The sequence below is a fragment of the Dasypus novemcinctus genome, chromosome 17 (genome assembly GCF_030445035.2).
Source record: "Dasypus novemcinctus isolate mDasNov1 chromosome 17, mDasNov1.1.hap2, whole genome shotgun sequence".
Taxonomy (NCBI): Eukaryota; Metazoa; Chordata; class Mammalia; order Cingulata; family Dasypodidae; genus Dasypus; species Dasypus novemcinctus.
In genome coordinates, this window is record NC_080689.1 from 67886519 (window position 1) to 67905891 (window position 19373).

The 19373-nt window shown below is 45.8% G+C and overlaps 1 protein-coding gene across 1 annotated transcript in view; it reads right to left on the reverse strand.

Annotated features, from left to right (window-relative positions):
• Positions 1–82: 82 nt before the first annotated feature.
• The window catches only part of M1AP (meiosis 1 associated protein), a 97136-nt gene continuing 77845 nt past the window's right edge, over positions 83–19373 (reverse strand). Inside the window, exons 7-9 of the mRNA XM_012527487.3 lie at positions 3240–3446; positions 1417–1557; positions 83–505 (exon numbers count right to left, since the gene is read on the reverse strand). Coding sequence (XP_012382941.2) covers positions 326–505; positions 1417–1557; positions 3240–3446 — 528 coding nt within the window. The 3' untranslated portion in view covers positions 83–325. The remainder of the gene's footprint in view (positions 506–1416; positions 1558–3239; positions 3447–19373) is intronic.

The window sequence follows — 19373 nt, forward strand, 5'->3', positions numbered from 1 at the left end:
CATCCTTGTCTCCTGAGGCCCGGTTTCCTGATGCCGACCTGACCTCATCCACTGGCTCACACAGACCCGCAAAGAGAAATTCTTGGTTGGGAATGCTCCTAACAATGGTGGAGGCTTAGTGGGTGTTTAATCTCCGTCTCTGTTAACAGTATCAAATGATCCAAAGGAAAACTGGAGACCCCGCTTGGAAAGGGTGAGGCGTGGGGGTGGTTCTTCCCTTTCGTGCAGTGGGCGGTGGCAGCTGGGGCCAGAGGAGGGGAGGGCTCTGGCTCCCACCCCGCCCTCCCCAGCTCCCAGAGGCTCCAGCCACAGCCCCTGGGTGAGCCTAGAGCGGCGGGGGCTGAGTAGGGCAGGGCTCCTCCTCCTCCTCCTCGCTGGAAGGCAGTGAGAAGGCTTCTGCGGAAGCTTTCCGGGCTGCCTGTGTCTTGAGGGCTCGGCCCGGGGCTGGCGTCACAGGCAGGGGGGCCACGGTAGCGCGAACTCGATTGGCCTGCAACTGCCCAGGCTGCAATGAGAGCATCCAGAGCCTTCTCTGAAGATCAGCTGGGACACAGTCCGTCTCCTGCCCCCGCTGGGCCTCCTGTCCCAACTCCTTCACAGGTCCTATCCCTGAGGTCGCAGCCTCAGGGCCCAGGGGAGTGACTGTGCCCCCCGCCCCCCACAGTGCCTGCTGAGCCCCCTCTCCCTCAGCCTGTGGCTTGCCCCCCCACGCCCGTGGGCTTTTGAGAGGTCTAAGCAGTGCTGGGCTCAGCTGCCACACATCTGATCACTACAATGTAGTTTGGAAACAGCTTCTTTCATTTCAGCTGAGACTAACGGGAGCTTTCCAGAAAGCAGGAAAAGACTAACAGGCAAATGGAAGGCCAGATATTACAGAATATGGACCTCATAAAAAGGACTGTCCCCTCTCCCCTCAACTCCCTAGAGCCCTGTCTCCACACAGCTGGCCATGGTCAGCCTTACTCTCCTCATCTATGAGACGAGCACAGCCCTTCCTCGTGGGATGCTGTGAGAGTAAACATAAGAGCACGCACTTATCACAGGGCTTGGCCAATGGTTGGTGCTCAGTGCATGCTTACTTCCTTTCCCTTGGGCATTTCTTCTCCCACCTTCCCTTCTGCCCTTTCTTTCAAGGGGAGGGTTGTGGTTGTAGTTCTAGTGCAGCCAGTTTGCTTAGTGGCACAAAGGTTTGTTAAACGACTACAGGGTTAGCACAGTCGATAACTTGGCGTTATCATATGCCATTACCCAAGCGGACAAGTCCCCCTACCCAGTAGGATTTGTGATTTCCTTTCTCTAGAGCATAGGAACACGCGTTTCCTTCCTGCCCTGTTGGCCAGCTCTCCCCTCCACCAGGGAGGAGGGCTCTCTTAGATTCTGGGCAAGGGGGGTGGAAGGGACGGAGGGGAGCTGTACCTTTCTCAGGGGCCGGCTCTCCCAGCTTGAGTGGAGTGGCCCCTGAGGCTTGGCCAAGGTGCTGCTCAGGTGTGAGTACAGGTGGCTGCAAACCTGCAAGGGGTTGTAGGTGGGCTCCAGCTCCAGGCTGTCCAGCAGGCTCTGAGGAGAAGAGAGGAAAAGCCTCACTCAGGGAACGAGAGGTCACAGAATACGAAATGTCAGGCAGGGACTCTCGGGTGTGAGGCTGGAGGAGGCTGGGAAACAGATGCTCCCGCAGGGGTTCAGCCCTGATGGCGGAATGCTGGCGAGGCCAGCGTCAGGCCCGCGTGGAGGAGCAGGAGCCCCCTGAGGACTCCAGGAGAAGTGGTTCCCGGGGATGCCTCTGGGAGGGCGGGGGTGGCAGGGGGTGGCAGGGGGTGGCAGGGGAGGTGGAGTGGGGCCCGCAGTCTGCAAGGCGCAGCGGGCTGAGCGCATGGAGTTCTGGGCCTGCGAGGTGAGCCTGCCCGGCACTCGCGAGCGCAGCATTCCTAAGCAGCCAGGTTTTCCGGCCACAACATCCTGTGCCAGGAACCATTGGCCCCGAAGTGAGACGCTGAGCGAGCCACGGCCACTCGTGCCCACCTCTCTCCACCTCCCTGTGGCCGCCAAGCCCAGAGCACAATCCCAGGCTCTGTCCGTTCCGCACGTAAGCGAGCGATCCAGCAGCCGCGGGCTCCAGTGCTCCCTGCCCAGGGCCACCCCTCCCACCCTGGGCTTGGGCAGGCTGGCGGAGGAAGCACGGACTCCAGACCGAGGGCGAGGAGGCGGAGGAGGCGGCCGCCTGGCCTTCAGAGCCGCCGCCGCCTGCGCATCGGAGCCTCGCTTTGAAGCCCTCCCTAGTCTAGGCTCCCAGCTGTCCGCCTTTCCCTCGTCCCTCTGCAGAGCCAGCTGCACGCAAACATAGGTGTAGGCACACACACCCACGTGAGGCAGAGACAGGCCCGCGGGGACACACCACCGCACAGGGGTGCGCAGACCTCGGCGCAGGCAGCCCCCCGGAAGCCCGCAGATCAGCACCCAGAGGCACGAGACTCACCAGGGGCTCGTACTTCTTCGTCCTCTCCTTTTCTCTCTCTCCTCCTTCCTTCTTTCCTTCCTCTACCTTCCATTATATCTTCTCCTTTCTCTTTTTCCCCCCGAAAGCAACTCACCTGGCTTTCCCAGCCTGACCACCCCCTCTGCACAGTGAGGGTGGGGACAGGGGTGGTGGGGGGGGTGGGGGTGGGTGGGGGGGAGGCAGGATGTGAGCCAGAGCAAAAACCAAGCAAGATGAGAAGCGAGTGAGCAGAACCTGGAGCTGGAAGTGCTTCCTGGGTGTCCGGGGACCCTTGTGTTCCACCCAGGTTTCCTTCCATGGCATTTCCCCCTTTCCCCTTTGTAGTTACCCTTGGGGTTCATTTTAATCAGATTTCGTGTGTGTGTGTGTGTGTGTGAGAGAGAGAGAGAGAGAGAGAGAGAGAGAGAGAGATTTGCACTCTTCCTGGCTGGCACTGATTCCTAGTCATTTGCCTGGACCCACCAGCCTTCCCTCCCCACAACCTTCCCTCCCCACAACCTTCCCTCCCCACAACTTCTCTTCCTTTTCCCTAAGACAGTCTACTTGTACTTCATCCCTGCCACCCCCGTCCAAGGGTGGCTTCCACCCCACCTCAGTTCCCATCCTTATTTCCTTCTCTGACCCTCTTACCACACTCCTTCCTCTTTCCCCCATCCATCCCCCCATGGGCTCACTCCTCTCCCTCATCCCACCTCCACCTCCGTCTCTCCTGTCCCCTGGTCTGTGAGGTCTGGGCCCCACTTGCCTCCACAGTCCTGAGGCTGTCATCGGGCGGGTCCTCAGGCAGCAGGGGGAAGGGGTTGGGCAGCATCAGTTCCCGGGTGGCCACTGCCTTGACCAGCAGCGTGGGGGAGCGGGATGGCATGATCACATAGAAGGTGCTGGCAGGGCCTTTCTGCTCCTGTCCGAGGCTCAGGGGCTCCCCTTTGGCCAACAGCAGCCACTCTCTTTTCTGAAACAAGGACATATATTATTAACGCTGGGACATCTTCAGTCCTTGCCACCTTCTGAGGATCAATCACAACTGAGGCTGCTGATTTCCTCCAGGGGTGTCAGGCAGGGCCAAACCATTTCACTCCGGCTCTGGAAGGTGGACTTCTTGCTTGAACCACCGGTGCTACATGGTAATACTCTTCCTCCCTGGCCAGGGATATGCCAGTGAGAATACTACAAAAGGGCTAACAATGGGGAGACAGGTTAAGAAATGCCCTTGAACCGAATGAAGTAGGTATTGACTCTGCGGTGGTAAATGTGGAGTTTCTAGGGTTATAAATGAAACAGAAACTTGTATAGGGTGTTGTGAAAATTCAGGCCTTATTTTGAGAGTGATAGTCTGGCTGTGTGGCTAACAAGTGGGCTTAGTTACAGTGGACTGACTGGGCAATATTCCTGTGATGACCAGAGCAGAAGATGCTGGAAGCGGCCTGTGAGTTGACAGGAGAAGGAGAACAGGGAGAGGAAAACTTTGGTACACAAAGGGGGGTGGGGAGGTGTGGGTGTGAGCTCAGCCTGTCACCCGACAAAAAGAAGGGTCACAATCACTCTGTGAGTGAAGGGTACTGCAGAGCAGAGGGTGACACTTTGCCATGTGCCATGGTGATTACGGAGGTTGCTGCCTGGGTAAGGGAAAGCGACAAGTAGACTGAAAAGCAGTTTTTTCTAGGCACGCCCTTTTAAGCTAGATGTGGAAATGAGGCAATTTTCTGTGGCAGTTTTTTAGGGAAAACCACAAAACTCCAGGAAATGTTGAGTCAGAACTGTTACAGTCATCTGTGAATTGTGCCCTTTTGCTCGAAGTGCTCATCAGTTAACACCTAGGGCAAACATAACAGTCTCTATGCTAGATAAGATGAAAGAAAACACTCTAGCTCTACACACTCTAGCTTATACGGAAGGTTGGTAGAAAGAAGAAAGGCGAAAAAGTAAAAAAAAAAAAAATATTTCAAGGGGGTAGAGGAATACCAGTGTCCTGTGGGGACAAGTGGAAAAGGATGTAAGAAGGCAGACACAATTGCGGAAGCGTTTGTGCTAGACTCCGGAGGGAAGGTGCTGGGGGATGCTGTGCGGCTCCCAGCTCTGAGGAGGTTGGTGGGCACTGGCGGGTGTGGGCGACCTGCTAATGTCTCCAAGAGGAAGAGGTGTACTGCTCCTGTGGTTGGGGAACTTTGTGGGGCAGGAGTTGACTGACAAGTCTGCAGGTGCAGAGCAGCCTCCCTGAAATGTTGGGGTGTAGGGGGCAGGTGATTTGGGCCTGGGAAAATCAATCTTAGCCATAACCATAACCACAAACGCTAATAGAATGCATGCCATGTGCTAGGAACTGTGCTAAGAACTTCACAGGTACCTTCGGAAGTTCATGCTTTCCTAACATGCTGTTTACATCTGGAGATGTGCTGTCTTCTGGAAGAAGTTTCAAAATGTGATGCTTATCAAATCCATCAAATTGGGAATAAATGACAGATCTAGAAATCGTGGTGTGTGTTTGTGTGTGCTTGGGGGGAATTTGCCCCTGCTCTGAGGCCAGGGCCTCTTTAAACCTGGAAGGGATAACTAGGAAGCTTCAAGTTTAACTAATTTCATTTGGCCCAAATAACTTCTAATGGGGCTCAGGTCTCTGACATATATATATATTTAAGCTGCTTCTGTTTTTACCCTGGTTCATGCATCAGTTTGTATATCAGTTTTATAAAAAATTTATTGATTGCCTATTATGTCCCCAGCATTACGTGTAGGTATATAGAAATTCATTAGACATATTGCTTGCCCTCTTTGAGCTTATAATCTAGAAAGGGGGAGGTTTGTTAACTACTGTTTGTCCAAGACATAGGATGACCAACTGTTCTGGTTTGCCTGGGACTGACCCGTTTTAACACTGAAAGCCCTGTGTCCCTGGGAACCCCTCAGTCCTGGGCAAACTGGGACAGTTATTCTCCTGACTGTAAATGGATGATCTTGCCACTGTGACAAGTCACTGAGGGCTTGGAGGCAGCTTGATTTGCTTTAGAAAATGACATGACATTTCTTGCACCTCCATGTTATGGAGAAAATGTGCAACTGCTACACTGTAGGATTGCTAAAATCCTAAAATGCTGCACACAGAAAAATTTATAACCCCTGGAATTTTAGTCTATTGATTTTGAAGCAATAGCCAAGTTTCAGTTAGAGAACTGATATGAAGAAATAAGTGGGAAACGGACGTGGCTCAACTGATAGAGTGTCTGTCTACCATATGGAGGGTCCAGGGTTCGATCCCCAGGGCCTCCTGACCCATGTGGTGAGCTGGCCCATGTGCGGTGCTGCCACATGCAAGGGGTACTGTGCCCTGCAGGGACACCCCTGCATAGGGGTGCCCCATGTGCAAGGTGTGCATCCCGCAAGGAGAGCTGCCCCGTGTGTAAAAAGTGCAGCCTGCCCCAGAGTGGTGCCACACACACGGAGAGCTGACGTAGCAAGATAACAACAAAAAAGAGACGCAGATTCCCAGTGCTGTCTGATAATGCAAGCGGATGCAGAAGAACACATAGCGAATGGACACAGAGAACAGACAATAGGGGTGGGGGGAAAGGGGAGAAAGAAATAAAATAAATCTTAAAAAAAAAAAAAAGAAATAAGTGAGGTCTCTCAAAAGTCATCGCCAATGTAAGGATTCTCAGAGGACTGGAAAGATGGTGAATTGAAAGAGTCTTACAAAATCCTTTAAAACTTCTTGGTTGATTTACAGAAAGGTTGACAGAGGCAAATGCATCCTTATTAGAGTTTAATAATTTATCTGCAGTTGTCAGAAGCATTCTGAGGAAGTGAAGGGTAGAGAAGTTGAACTTTAAGGCCCCTATTGAGGACTCTCAATTTCTAACCTTTTCCTGGACAGAGGTTAATGGCACCAGGGATTTGAAGTCCAGGCCCCAAGCTTGATCATGTCACCCAAGTCATGCGCTGACCAGTCGGGACAGACAGTTGCACCTAAGATGGAAATGGTGAACTGCCAAGAGCAGATTTCTGAGGCTGAAAACAGTGGCTAGGATGTCTCAAAAGACCAGCCTTTGGAGTGCTCAAATTGAACAATGCTTCATGCCTGTAGATGTCTGTTGAGGACTTAAGAATATGCTTTTTGCTAATTCTAAAGAACGTATTATGGGTTAGATGCTGCACTTACCAGCAGCAGATGAAAAAGTGTCTATATTTATGTTGGTTAGGGACCTTGCTACATACAGAAGGGGCCAGATGTTAGGAAGCGGGGACTGGCCTTATTTAGAAAATGTGTGGACAGGGCAGAGTTGTGTGGCACGCCACACTCCAAGCTCAGCCTGACTAAATGTCCCCTCCCCTCCCCTGACCTGACTTCTGCTTTAAGGCTATATAAATGAAGGTGTGTCAGCCACTGACCACCACTCCCCCTCCCTACTCTCTTCTCCCTACCCATTTCTTTTTGCCTTTCAGTGACTGGTGTAGGGATGATCCTGCAATGTTGATTTAAATGATGGGGCATAAGCAGAAGTTTCTGGGTGGAGCTCCTGGAAAAGCTTTTCAATATGTTGGCATGCCTTTCGTCTCTGTCCCCTATGCTTATGACAGAACTTGGTCTTAAGAGGCAGCAGATATCTTGTGACCACAAGGCAACCAGCATATCGACAAGCATCCTCATATGGATGCTGGAGTGGAAAAATGGGAAGAGCCTGGGTCCTTGATGGTATCCCTGATCAGCACCATCAGCCCTGGAATTGTCTGTTCCCAGATTCCGTATTACATGAGAAAAATAAACGCTTAATTATTTAAGTTACAGCTGGATAGGTTTTCTGTTAGTTGCAACCAAATGAATCCTTTATGGATGCCGCAGGGAAGGAAGAGGTTGTGGTTACTCACTTCTGGGTGGGGGGCGGGGGACAGGAGTACAGGGGACAATTTTAGTGACTCTAGCCTAGGCCTTGCCAGTGAGAGCAGGTGGGAATTTGTTAAGCTGGTAAAAGCTCTAATCTCCCCAGAACAGCACTTCCTTGGTCTGCTATCAATATGATGGCCTGGCACCAAATTCAAGATGTGACTAAAGAAGCACTGAGCAACTCTGAGTGGAAGGCGGCTGCTGAGAGTAGGTTAAGTACAAGAGCACTTGTTTTGTTTTGATTGTGGGGAAGAGATGCATTTCACGGTATAATGCATCCCGGAAGAGAACCCATAGTTGGGGGTCTTTGGAAACTGGAAGGATGTCAGGAAGAAGTTAGGTAAGTTTTCTTCTTCTCTCGCTCCAGAAAGGACTCAGGAGAAGACGAAAAAAGTTTCAATATCTATTACTCCACTATGTGCACACTGGTTCCCACTAAGGGAACCAGAGGAAAATGGTAACAGTGAACGCAAACACAGCAACAGCAGAATATACATTCTTCTCCAGTGTGCATGGAACATTAAAAAGGATTGAAATCATCCAGACTATCTTCTCTGATTACAAGAGAATGAAATCAGTAATAACAAAAAGAAGTTTGGAAAATGTACAAATATGAAGAAACTAAACAACACACTCCCAAATAATCAATGGTTAAAGAATCACAAGGAAAATTAGAAGATACTTTGAGACGTATGAAAGTGAAAACACAACATCCCAAAGATTTATGGAATACAACAAAAGCAGTGGTTAAAGAGAAATTTATAGTTGTAAACTCCTATATTAAAAAGAAGTAAGACTTCAAATCAGTAACCTAATCTTTCACCTCAAGGAAATAGGAAAACAAGAATAAACAAAACCCAAAGCAAGCAGAAAGAAAGTAATGATGAAGTCTAGAGAAGAAATAAATGGAACAGAGTTATTTTAGTCCTAACTGCTAAAACAGATACCATGCAATGGGGTGGACTTAAACAATGGAAGTATCGGCTCATGGTTTTGAGGCTAGGAGAAGTCCAAAACTGAGGTGTCAGCAAGGGGATGCTTTCTCCCAAAAGACTGTGACGTTCTGGGCTGCCAACCACCCTTGGTCCTTGGCTTTTCTGTCACATGGCAATGCACATGGCAGCCTCTCCTGGCTACTCTCTTCATTTGACTTTCACTCTGTCTATAAAGGACACCAGTATTCTGCATTAAAGTCCAACCTGATTCAGCAGGGCCACATCTGAACTGGAGAACTATCTTGAAGCGCTCTTGTTTACAGTGGGTTCACTCCCACTGGAATGTGGACCAAGGCCAAGAACATGTTCACACTGGGGTACACAGTTCAATCTACCACAAGGGTGTAGAAAAACAGTACGAAAAAAATCAATGAAACCAAAAGCTGGTTCTTTGTAAAGAGCAACAAGATTGACAAACTGTTTAGCTAAACTGATCAAGAAAAAAAGAGAGAATTTTCAAGTTACAAAAATTAGAAATAAAAGAGGGGATATCATTACTGAACACAGAGAAACAGAAAAGGATTATAAGGGAATAGTATGAGTAATTGCATGACAGTAAATTAGATAACGTAGACGAAATGGACAAATTCCTAGAAAGACATAAACTGCTGAATTGACTTAAGAAGAAATAAAAAATCTGAATAAACTTATGTGTTGGGGTTCCCCCAAGGCCACTACCTGGTGCAGCAATCTACTAGGATGTCTCACAGGACTTGGCATATAGTCATATGGCAAAAAAAGAAGAAGAAAGAAAAAAAAGATAGAAAGCAAAATCAGTGAAGGGAAGGCATGTGGGGTGAAGTCCTGAGGAAACAAGTTGTAGGCTTCCAAGAATGCCCTCCTTGAGAAGCCACACAGGACATACTTTATTCCTCCAGCAGTGAATTGTGACAGTACATGTAAAATGGTATCTATCAGGAGAGGTCATTAGAAACTCAGTGTTCAGGGTTTTTATTGGGGGCTGGTCATGTAGGTATCCTCTATCTAGCAAGTACTGAAATTCTAGGCTCTCAGAGGGAAAGCAGGTGTTCAGCATAAGCCATATTTTTTGCACAGTTTAGGTGCAGTGAGTCACTCTTAGTTAGGGAATGGTGGGGACACTCCTGAAATACAAGTGTCCAGGTGCCAGCCGAGGGCCAACCTTGCAAGCAGGTCTTTCTAAGATGTTATTCTCCAGCCTCCTGTATTAATTCTTTTTCTGTGCAATCTATAACAAGGTATTGAATTAGTAATAAAAAAAACTTCCCCCAAAGAAAAGCCCTTACCCGAATGACTTTACTTGGGGAATTCCACCAAAATTTAAAGAATAAATAACATGACTCCTTCACAGATTCTTCCAAAAAAAGAAAAAAATAGAGGAGGAGGGAACTTATTCAAACTTATTCTATGAGACAAGAATTATATCCTCATACCAAAACCAGATAAATATTAATACATCCCAGGAAAAGAAAACTACAGATCAATATTCCTTGTGAATATAGATGCAAAAAACCCTCAACAAATCTAGCAGCATATAAAAAGGATTGTCTGCCATAATTCCCAGGATTTATTCTGGGAATGCAAGGTTGGTTTAATGTCTTAAAAAAACCAGTCTATGTAATATACCATATTAATAAAATAAAGGACAAAAACCTATGATCACTCAAAAGACACAGAAAAAGCATTTGACAAAATTAAAAACCCTTACCATTGAATGTGCACTTTGAATGGATTATATAATATCACAATAAAATTGCTAAAAAAACTAAATACCCTTGCAGGAGGAAAACACTCCATGAACTAAGAATAGTAGGGAATTTCCTCAGCCTGCGTAAGGCCACTATAAAAACCCCACAGGTATTATGGCTAAAGACTGGAAACTTTTCCCTTCAGGTCAGGAATAAGATAAGGTTATCTGCTCTCACAACATCTACTCAACATTTTCCTGGAGGTTCTAGCCAGGGCAAAGGCAAGAAAAAAGAAATAAAAGGCATTCAGATTGGAAAGGAAGAAGTAAAATGACGACTGTTCACAGAGGACATGATCTTTATATAGAAAAACGAAATCACTTTTTAGTGGTTTTTATGACTAGAACTAATAAAAGTTCAACCAGAGTGTAGGATTAAAGATCAGTGTACAGATGCCACCCCAGGTACTGGTGCTCCTGAGGGCTATGGAGAGACCCAGGTCCTATGGTCATGGCAAATGGCTCTGTAGTTCAGTGCCTTGCCAGTGGGCCCTACTTTGGAATTTGTGCTCCTGAATGGAGTTGGACTCAGATGTGATCTCTCTACACATGCTTCTTCTGTCACTTTTACTGAACCTGTGGTTGATGCTGGGGTTGGTGTATGCTCAGGAGACCTGAATCTCTGGACTGTCCATGTGATAGCCAGGCCCTGAGCCTCAGCAGACTTGTAACTCCTACCCTCTGGTTTATTGGACTTACCCCGACCAGCTAACAGGGAGATGAAGACGGTCAGCCACCACACGAGGGAACTGAGAGTGCCTACAACTCCAATCAGGAGAATCACATCCATCAGCCATGTGGGATCTAACCCCCTCTCGATATAGAGGTAGAGTGCACATCACCATCCCAGGGTCCATAGGATGGGGGAATAAAATATGGGATAGAGTGGACTTACTGGTATTCTACTATAGAACTATTGTGACTAGTAATGGAAGAAACTATAGCACTGATATGGAGAAATGGCCATGGTAGTTGCTGAGGGCAGGCAGAGGGAAGAAGAGATGTGATGTGGGGGCATTTTCAGGACTTGGAGTTGTCCTAAATGATATTGCAGGGACAGATGCAGGACATTATATATCCTGCCATAACCCACTGAATGAACTGGGGGAGAGTGTACACGATGTAAACTATATTCCATGTGGGGCAGCAGTGCTCCAAAATGTACTCACCAAATGCAGTGAATGTGCCACACTGATGAAAAAGGTTGTTGATGTGGGAGGAGTGGGGGGATGGGGGGTGGGGTATCTGGGAACCTCTTATATTTTTTAATGTAACATTTTTTGTGATCTATGTATCTTAAAAAAATACAATAAAAAATAAAGACCAGTGTGCAAAAAGCAATTGTATTTCTATATATTAACAATGAAAAATCAAAGTGAAATTAAAAAAACCATTCCACTTCTAAGACATTATAAAGAATATACATAGGAATAAATTTAACAGAAGAAATGTAGACTGGTACACTGAAAACTATAAAAACATAATTGTTAGAAATTAAAGACCTAACCAAATTCATGTTCATGGATTGGGAGATTGAGTATTGTTAAAATGGCAATTCTCACAAATTGACCTTCAGATTCAATGTAATCTCTATCACAATCCCAGCAGTCTTTTTTTTTTTTTCCACCGCAAATGTGAGCAGGAGCATCTCATTTAAATTTGGGAATTTAGGGAAAAGGATAAAGGAAGTGGTTGGAAATTTAGACTGGGGAACCAGGTCATGTTACTAGCCCAGATGAACTCCTCACAGGCTAGCAGCCATTTCCTTTTTCCATCTCCCGCTATCCATTGTTTGATGCCTACAGAGCTTTCTCCATACTCAGAGGACAGCCACTGCCTGAGTAGGATGGAAGCTGGCCAGAAAGAACCAGTCTTGGGAATAAGGTGACTCTCCAAGAGGAGTCACTTCACTACCTGCAAAGTGGGAAATTTCCCTCTTTCCCAGGCTCCCAAGTCCTTTGCAAATGGGGAGAATGGTTCTGACCTCACACAGTGTGAGGTGCTGCTTCGCATCTGGGGTTAGATCGCTAAGGAATGCAATTCAGGCTAGAAAACTGATTGTTTGGGCTAAAGACTGGTATAGTTCCACATCCTTTGGGCAACACTGAAAAGGGAAGTAGATTTCCTTTTTGGGTACAAATATTTACAAAGGGGGAAAAATGCAGCAGGATAATTTACTGAGCTATGAATTGTGTTAACTTAGTTCTTGTGCTATAGGAATCTGGCAAGCCTAAGAGATATTTCTCCTGTTCTGTCACAATGAGGTGGTTGAGTTTTAGAGATAGAGATGGAAGTAGCAGCTCCTGGAAGACAACCCCTCATCAAGGCTTGTGTTGCAGGGTCAATTTGTAGCTGGTTGTGAGGATGGGAGGAAGTGGGAAGAGCCCACCCGAGGAGGAGGAGGGGAACCTACCTGAAATGGGGGGGACAGTTGGGCCTTTGGGGTTTTCTAGAGGGTCAGAAACCTGGGCCCCCTGGCATACAGCACCTTGAGTGGGAGGATAGCTGTTTGTGGGATCCAGGGAAGCTGGACTTCAGGAGCTGCAGCTGGGAAGCCTCAGCAAAGCTTCATTGATCTGGCCCAGTCCAGAGGGAGTAAAGCCCTCAATTTTAAAATGGACCATGATAATTTGGACACCGCATCTCAGTGGTAATTAAGGTGTATGAAAGACCAGAGGGCCATTCCTTACATTTTCCCTACATTTTCTGGACTGTTAGCCCCTTAGGATTCAGAGTAGGATCCTAGGGAGGGCGACAGGCACCCATAATGACACTGAGTATGCCAAAATTCTGGTACTTGGGGACTAATATTTTCTAAATTTGATTTAGAAAAATAAAATACTCATATCAGAGAGGTATGGTACAAATTAATACTGCTTACCGCTGCTATGAAGGTCAAGACAGATGTAGCAATGGGCACATGGGTGGGGAAGGGCAAAGAGGATAGTGGGGGCATGTTATGGGGTATAGGAAGGGCTTCATCGTGAAGATATTATAGCAGAATATGCACACACACACACAAAATAAGGTGGGCAGAGGCCAGGGGAGGAAGCAGCACAAAAATAGGTGTGGGGGTATGAAACAGTTTAGCATGTTTGGGCAACTTTTAGTAATTTATTGGTATAGCTAGAGTAGAGGACAGAAGGTGCATGGAGAAAAATAAAGCAAAAATGGGTCACCGGAAGCTGGCAGGAAGCCCACTGACCCCAGACTAATCTGTTGACCTAGGATCTGTCTTTTTCTGCTGCAAATTCTTTCTCTAACCTCATTTTGTTCTTTTTCTTATTAAAAATGGCTCCTGACCTGCCATCACCCTGCTGTCAGCGTGGATTCTTGGTCTTGTTCTTCACCTGTGATATTCAAGGACTTTCCATGTCTCCACCCACTTATCGCCCAACCATCTCATTGCCTGTGTACTTAGACTCCTGCTGGACACATCCTGGCTTGAATTTTCAACTTCTGGAGCCAATTAGGGCAGACATGGTCTGTAAGGCTCTGGAATGCATTTCCAGAGACTCTGACATTTTAAGTAGGAAACTGAAAGACCTAGGTGGCATTTTCATTTCTTTTTCGAGCTCACACAGACATGACTTTGTAAGCGAAATGAGGATGTGGAAAGTGAGTCACTAGCTACATAACTGGGGTACACAGAAGGATTTGGTAATTGAACGATGTTTTCCTGGCAATGGATAGATTCATCTCTTAAAGATTTGGAAAAAGTTAATTTTATTTATTTATGCATTTATTCCTTGCCACCTTACACAAAGCAATTAAGCCAGTTTTGAAAAATGCAACAACACAGAAAGATAAAATAAATAACTAAGGGGATTATGCAGGGGGAAAATAAGGATAGGGAATAAGAGGTCCAGGACCAGATGAGCTCTCAGAATGCAAACCACCCGCTTTTGTGAAAAGGGAGAGCCCCACAGCTTTTCCTGATGTAAAACTGGGAGATACTCTCTTGTGGATCATTATTCAGTAGTAAGTGATATCTTTTAGAGCACTCCTGTAATTAATACAATAAAAGATTACATATAGCTATAGAGTGGTTAAGAGTTTGGGTCCTGGAGCCAGCCTTACTGGGTTATATCCTGGCTCTACCATGTACTCACTGTGTGATCTTCAGACACTTACTTAACCTTCTTGGCTTCATTTTCCTCACCTATAATCAGGGATAATAATTCCTAACTCATAGGATGGTTTGAGATTAAAATAAATTCAGATCTGTGAAGTGTTTAGACCAGTATCAAGTATACAGTACGTGCCATGGAGTGTTAAAGTTTTTAAAATTAAAAATACCTTTATAATTATTGGTGTTTACTAATTTTTGTTAAATAAAAAAAAAATCAATACTTCTTAGCTATAGGTCTATAAGATTTCCAAAGAATGCCATCAAGCACATAGCTCTCTTATGGTCTGGCTTGATATAAGAGTGAAATTTATAGGGATGGGGAAGTGGATGTGGCTCAAGTGATTGAGCTCCCACTTACCACATGGGAAGTCCCAGGTTTGTTTCCCTGTGCCTCCTGGGGAAAACAAGCAAGACAGCGAGCTGGTGCAACAGGGAGGCATTTCAAGCTGATGCAACAAGATAACGCAATAAGGAGACACAAAGAGGAAAAACAGTAAGACACACAACAAAACAGGGAGCTCAGGTAACTCAAGTGATTGAGTGCCAATCTCCTACATGGGAGGTCCCAGGTTTGGTTCCCGGTGCCCCCTAAAGAGAAGACAAGCAGACACAGAGAGAACACACAGTGAAGGCAATGGGGCGGGGGGAAGGGAATGAATAAATAAAATAAATCTTTAAAAAAATTTATAGGGATGGAGTATATCTTTCAGGGAAAACTGGGAAAAATGGATTTATCAGGAGCCTTGCCCATCTTATGAAGGACTTTACCTTAGAATATATGATACCTATCCTCCTATGTAACACAAAGTCATTTATAATTTTCCTATTCATGGTTCTTCTGCCCCTTTTGTTTTAACCTATAATTAGCACTATACCCATTAAATACATGTCCCAGAGGTTTAAATCTTTGGTCTGTTCATATGCTGGTTGAGCGATGAATCTTAGCAGAGTTGCAACCAACACCTGCTCTCAAGTTCATCAGACTCACCTGGGATAACTAACAAAAGGATGATGATGGACAATACCTATCCCAAAAAACAGAGGGTATACAACTATAAGCAAGACAGTTCCATCCAACTGCCCCATTGGATCTAAGCCCCCCTCAATCGGAAGCAGAATGGGCATAACCATCCCCAAATCCCCAAGACTGAGGAATGAACAAACATAAGGGGGGAGTGCAAGTTTGAATTAAAGTAGACTTATTATTTTTCTAGTAATGGAAGAACTTGTATCATTTGATATAAAGGCAGTGGTCACCAGAGGTTCTGAGGGGAGGGAGAGGGAAGAAGAGGTGTTACATGGGGCATTTTAGGGACATTGGAATTGTCCTGCATGATATTGCAATGACAGATACAGGCCATTATACATTTTGTTAAAACCTATAAAATTGTGTGTGTAAAGTGTAAACTATAATGTAAACTATAGACCATGGTTAGTAGCAGTGCTTCAATATGTGTTCATCAATTGTAACAAATGTGCCACACTAATGAAAGATGTTGTTAAGGAGGAAAGGTGTGGGAGGGGGAAGGAGTGGGGTGTATGGGAATCCCCTATATTTTCAATATAACATTTATGTAATCTAAAGCTCCTTTAAAATTAAAAGTAAAAAATAAAAAGTTAACAAAAATTCTTTAAAAATAAAGAAAAAATACCTTTATAATCATTGGTGTTTACTAATTTTTGTTAAATTAAAAATAATACTTCTTAGATATTTGTTAAAATAAAAATAATACTTCTTAGATATAGGTCTATAAGATCACCAAAGAATACCATCAAGCATATTGCTTTCTTATGGTCTGGCTTGATCTAAGAGTGAATATTTATAGGAATGGCACATAACTTTCAGGGTAAACAGGGAAAAATGGGTTTATCAAGGGCCTTGCCCATCTTGTGAAGTGATCTTCTACTGAGAAAAAGGAAGATAAATAATATTCAAGTAAAATAAATAATCCCTATGAGGACAGAAAGACGCAGCCTTTAATTCTCAAGTCAAAAATCAGGGAATGGAATAGTACTTAAGGCTGAGGCTTACTAAGGTTTAGGGTATGTGCAAAAGGTAATTTGAAAAGCCACACAACATTTATAGTTGCTGAGGTCTGAGGGGCTGGCCCTGAGGCTAGAATTTAATGAGGGCAGTGTGGACTTTGTTCAGAACTGCTCTAAAGAAAGGGCTGGAGGAAGAGACAGCTTTGAATCAACTGAGCTATGTTTAACCTGTAAGGAAACCCAAGAACCTGAAAATGAAACCAAGGTGGAGCCAGTCAACTGGCTGAGGGTAAACCAGGGAATGTGTGATAGGCAGTCTAACCAGGTGGGGCTGAGGAAGGGGAAATAAATGAATATTTAGTAAGCATCTACTCCTGCATCTGGGTGGGTTGGAGTGGCCAGCGGCTGACCAGCTCTGCTGCCTAGGACAACCGGAAACGCTGGATAAGGCACAGAAACCGTCTGTTCGATGGCAGCGTGGAGCTGCTAAGGCTATGAGAACTAGAGATAGCTAAGTCTCTGGAGAGCGAAGAAACCAAAGACAGGAGGGAATTATTGTAGCCACTTTTACCCTGAGGGCATATGTTGATTCTGGGATGGAAGGAGTAGGAGGGGAGGGCTGAGAATCCAGGCTTTGCACCTGGTTGAGGCATTTGCTAGGGAACAGAGAAATCAGCAGATCTTCTGGTGGAGACTTTGGGGACAATTTTCCATTCAGCATGATTACTAATGCTGGGGTTGCATGGGGTAGGAGGCAAAAACACCTAAGCCTAAGGCCTCAGAGCACAGAGTGTTTTAGCAGACTTGGGAGATAAAGATTCCAGTTAGGATCTTCCAAGGAGAGAGAACGCACAGAATACACCAGGCTCTCAGTGGAAAGCCCTGGAGGGCCAGGAACAAACCAGGGGTAGATCAGGCTATAGCGGAGCTGCAGCCCAGCCAGGGAAGGGCAGACCCTTTTGCGAATAAGCCATCATTTGGAACCTTTACAATCTGTTATGTAAAATGTGATCTTTCACTAATATACTAGGTGCACCAAAAGACAGACCACCTGTCTGAAAACCAAGAGCAAAAAGAGAAAATAGAGGGAAGTGGTTATGGTTCAACTGATAAGAGCATCTGCCTACCATATAGGCGGTCCAGGGTTTAGTACCCAGGGTCTCCTGACCTGTGTGGTGAGCTGGCCCATGTGCAGTGCTGCTGCATGCAAGGACTACTGTGCCACACAGAGGTGTTCCCCACAAAGGGGTGCCCCACACGCAAGGAATGCGCCCATGTGAAAAAAGTGCAACCTGCCCAAGAGTGGTGCTGCACACATGGCCAGCTGACGCAGCAAGATGACGCAACAAAGAAAGTGACACAGACTCCCATGCTGCATGACAAGAATGCAAGTGGACACAGAAGGACACACAGTGAATGGACATAGAGAGCAGACAATGGGGGGGAAGGGGAGAGAAATAAATAACATAAATCTTCAAAAAAAAAAAGAGAGGCAGTAGAAACAAATCCATGGGTGATCCAGATATTGGGGTCAGCTGACAAGAACATTAAAATAATTATGAATACAATGTTCAAGAAAATAGATGAAATATGGAGAATTTCTCCAGAGAAGTGGAACCCATAAAAAAGAAACCAATGTAAATTGTAGAACTACTAACCAACCAATGTATGCGAATTATGTAACAGAAACATGCAAGATGCTTTATACATGTAAAATCATTCAATCATCTTAAGAACCTCCTGAGGAGCATTTTATGTTTTATATGTGACAGGCACAAAAATTACTAATGTGTGTCTGTCATGCATCTTCTTCTTTCTTCCTCCCCCACTCCACTTGTACTCATGAAAGGAGATGTCCTTGTCAGTTTTATTCCAGGGTATTTTGAATAGGTAGAGAGAGATAGGACCTGAGAGGGAGGAGGGTATGTCAGGGAAGCTAAGTCAATCTCTAAAATATATGGCTGAGAGAGGGAGGAAGCCTACATAGAGAGGAACAGGAAATGGGGATGTAGAGAGAGTTTTCAGGCTCTGAGAACAGCAACAGGTTTGAGTTCATTGGGGGGCGGTGGTGAAGGAAGAGGATTTGAGAAATGTTATTGTGGGTTATGAACGAGATTCTTTTTGGTGCTATTTGAAAGACACAAATAAAATAACATTGAAACTACTTGTGGGCGACGGGACAGTGCTTCTTTATATACAGTTTGTGCAGAGACTAAACCACATGGGGGCTGCTAGATTTGTTAGGATTATCATAAATAGTTGAACACACCGACTCTTAGAGAGGCTATAGAAATAATGATGCTGTCACAAGCTTGAGGCTACGCGAGTCCAAAGCCCAGGCTTTTCATGGACATTACAAATTACATATCGTGGTGGCGGACTTGGTTAGGACAGTGGTTAGGGCGTCCGTCTACCACCTGGGAGGTCCGCGGTTCAAACCCCGGGCCTCCCTGACCCGTGTGGAGCTGGCCATGCGCAGTGCTGATGCGCGCAAGGAGTGTCGTGCTCCATGTAGGGGAGCCCCACGCGCAAGGAGTGCACCCCGTAAGGAGAGCTGCCCAGCATGAAAGAAAGTGCAGCCTGCCCAAGAATGGTGCTGCACACACGGAGAGCTGACACAAGATGATGCAACCAAAGAGACACAGATTCCCGTGCCGCTGACAACAGCAGAAGTGGACAAAGAAGACGCAGTAAATAGACACAGAGAACCGACAACCGGGGTGGGGGGAGGAAGGGGAGAGAAATAAATAAATAAATCTTAAAAAAAAAAATTACATATCGCCACAATAGATTAGAAAACTGCCTTGTCCTGACTCTGTCCAAAACCAAGGTAACCTAGTGGTGGGAATTTCTGCTTTGGATATAAATTTGATGAAGACTGAGCAATCAGTCAATTCCTAAAGTGGGGGAGTGGTAGAAATACTGGTAAAGGAAACCATTTCATCTTGGAGTCTGGGCAAATTTATAGCTTAGATCTTAACTCAATCATAAAGTCATGTATTTTAAAAACAATTCGAAATGGGCTTTCTTTACAAAAGGAATGGAACGTACAAAAGTCTAATGATAAAATAGGGGAGGCTGGGAAGGCCTCACTGCAGAAGCAACATCTTTCAGGATGGGGTAGGAGTTAAACACAAGGAGATGAGTGAGGGGACAGTATGACC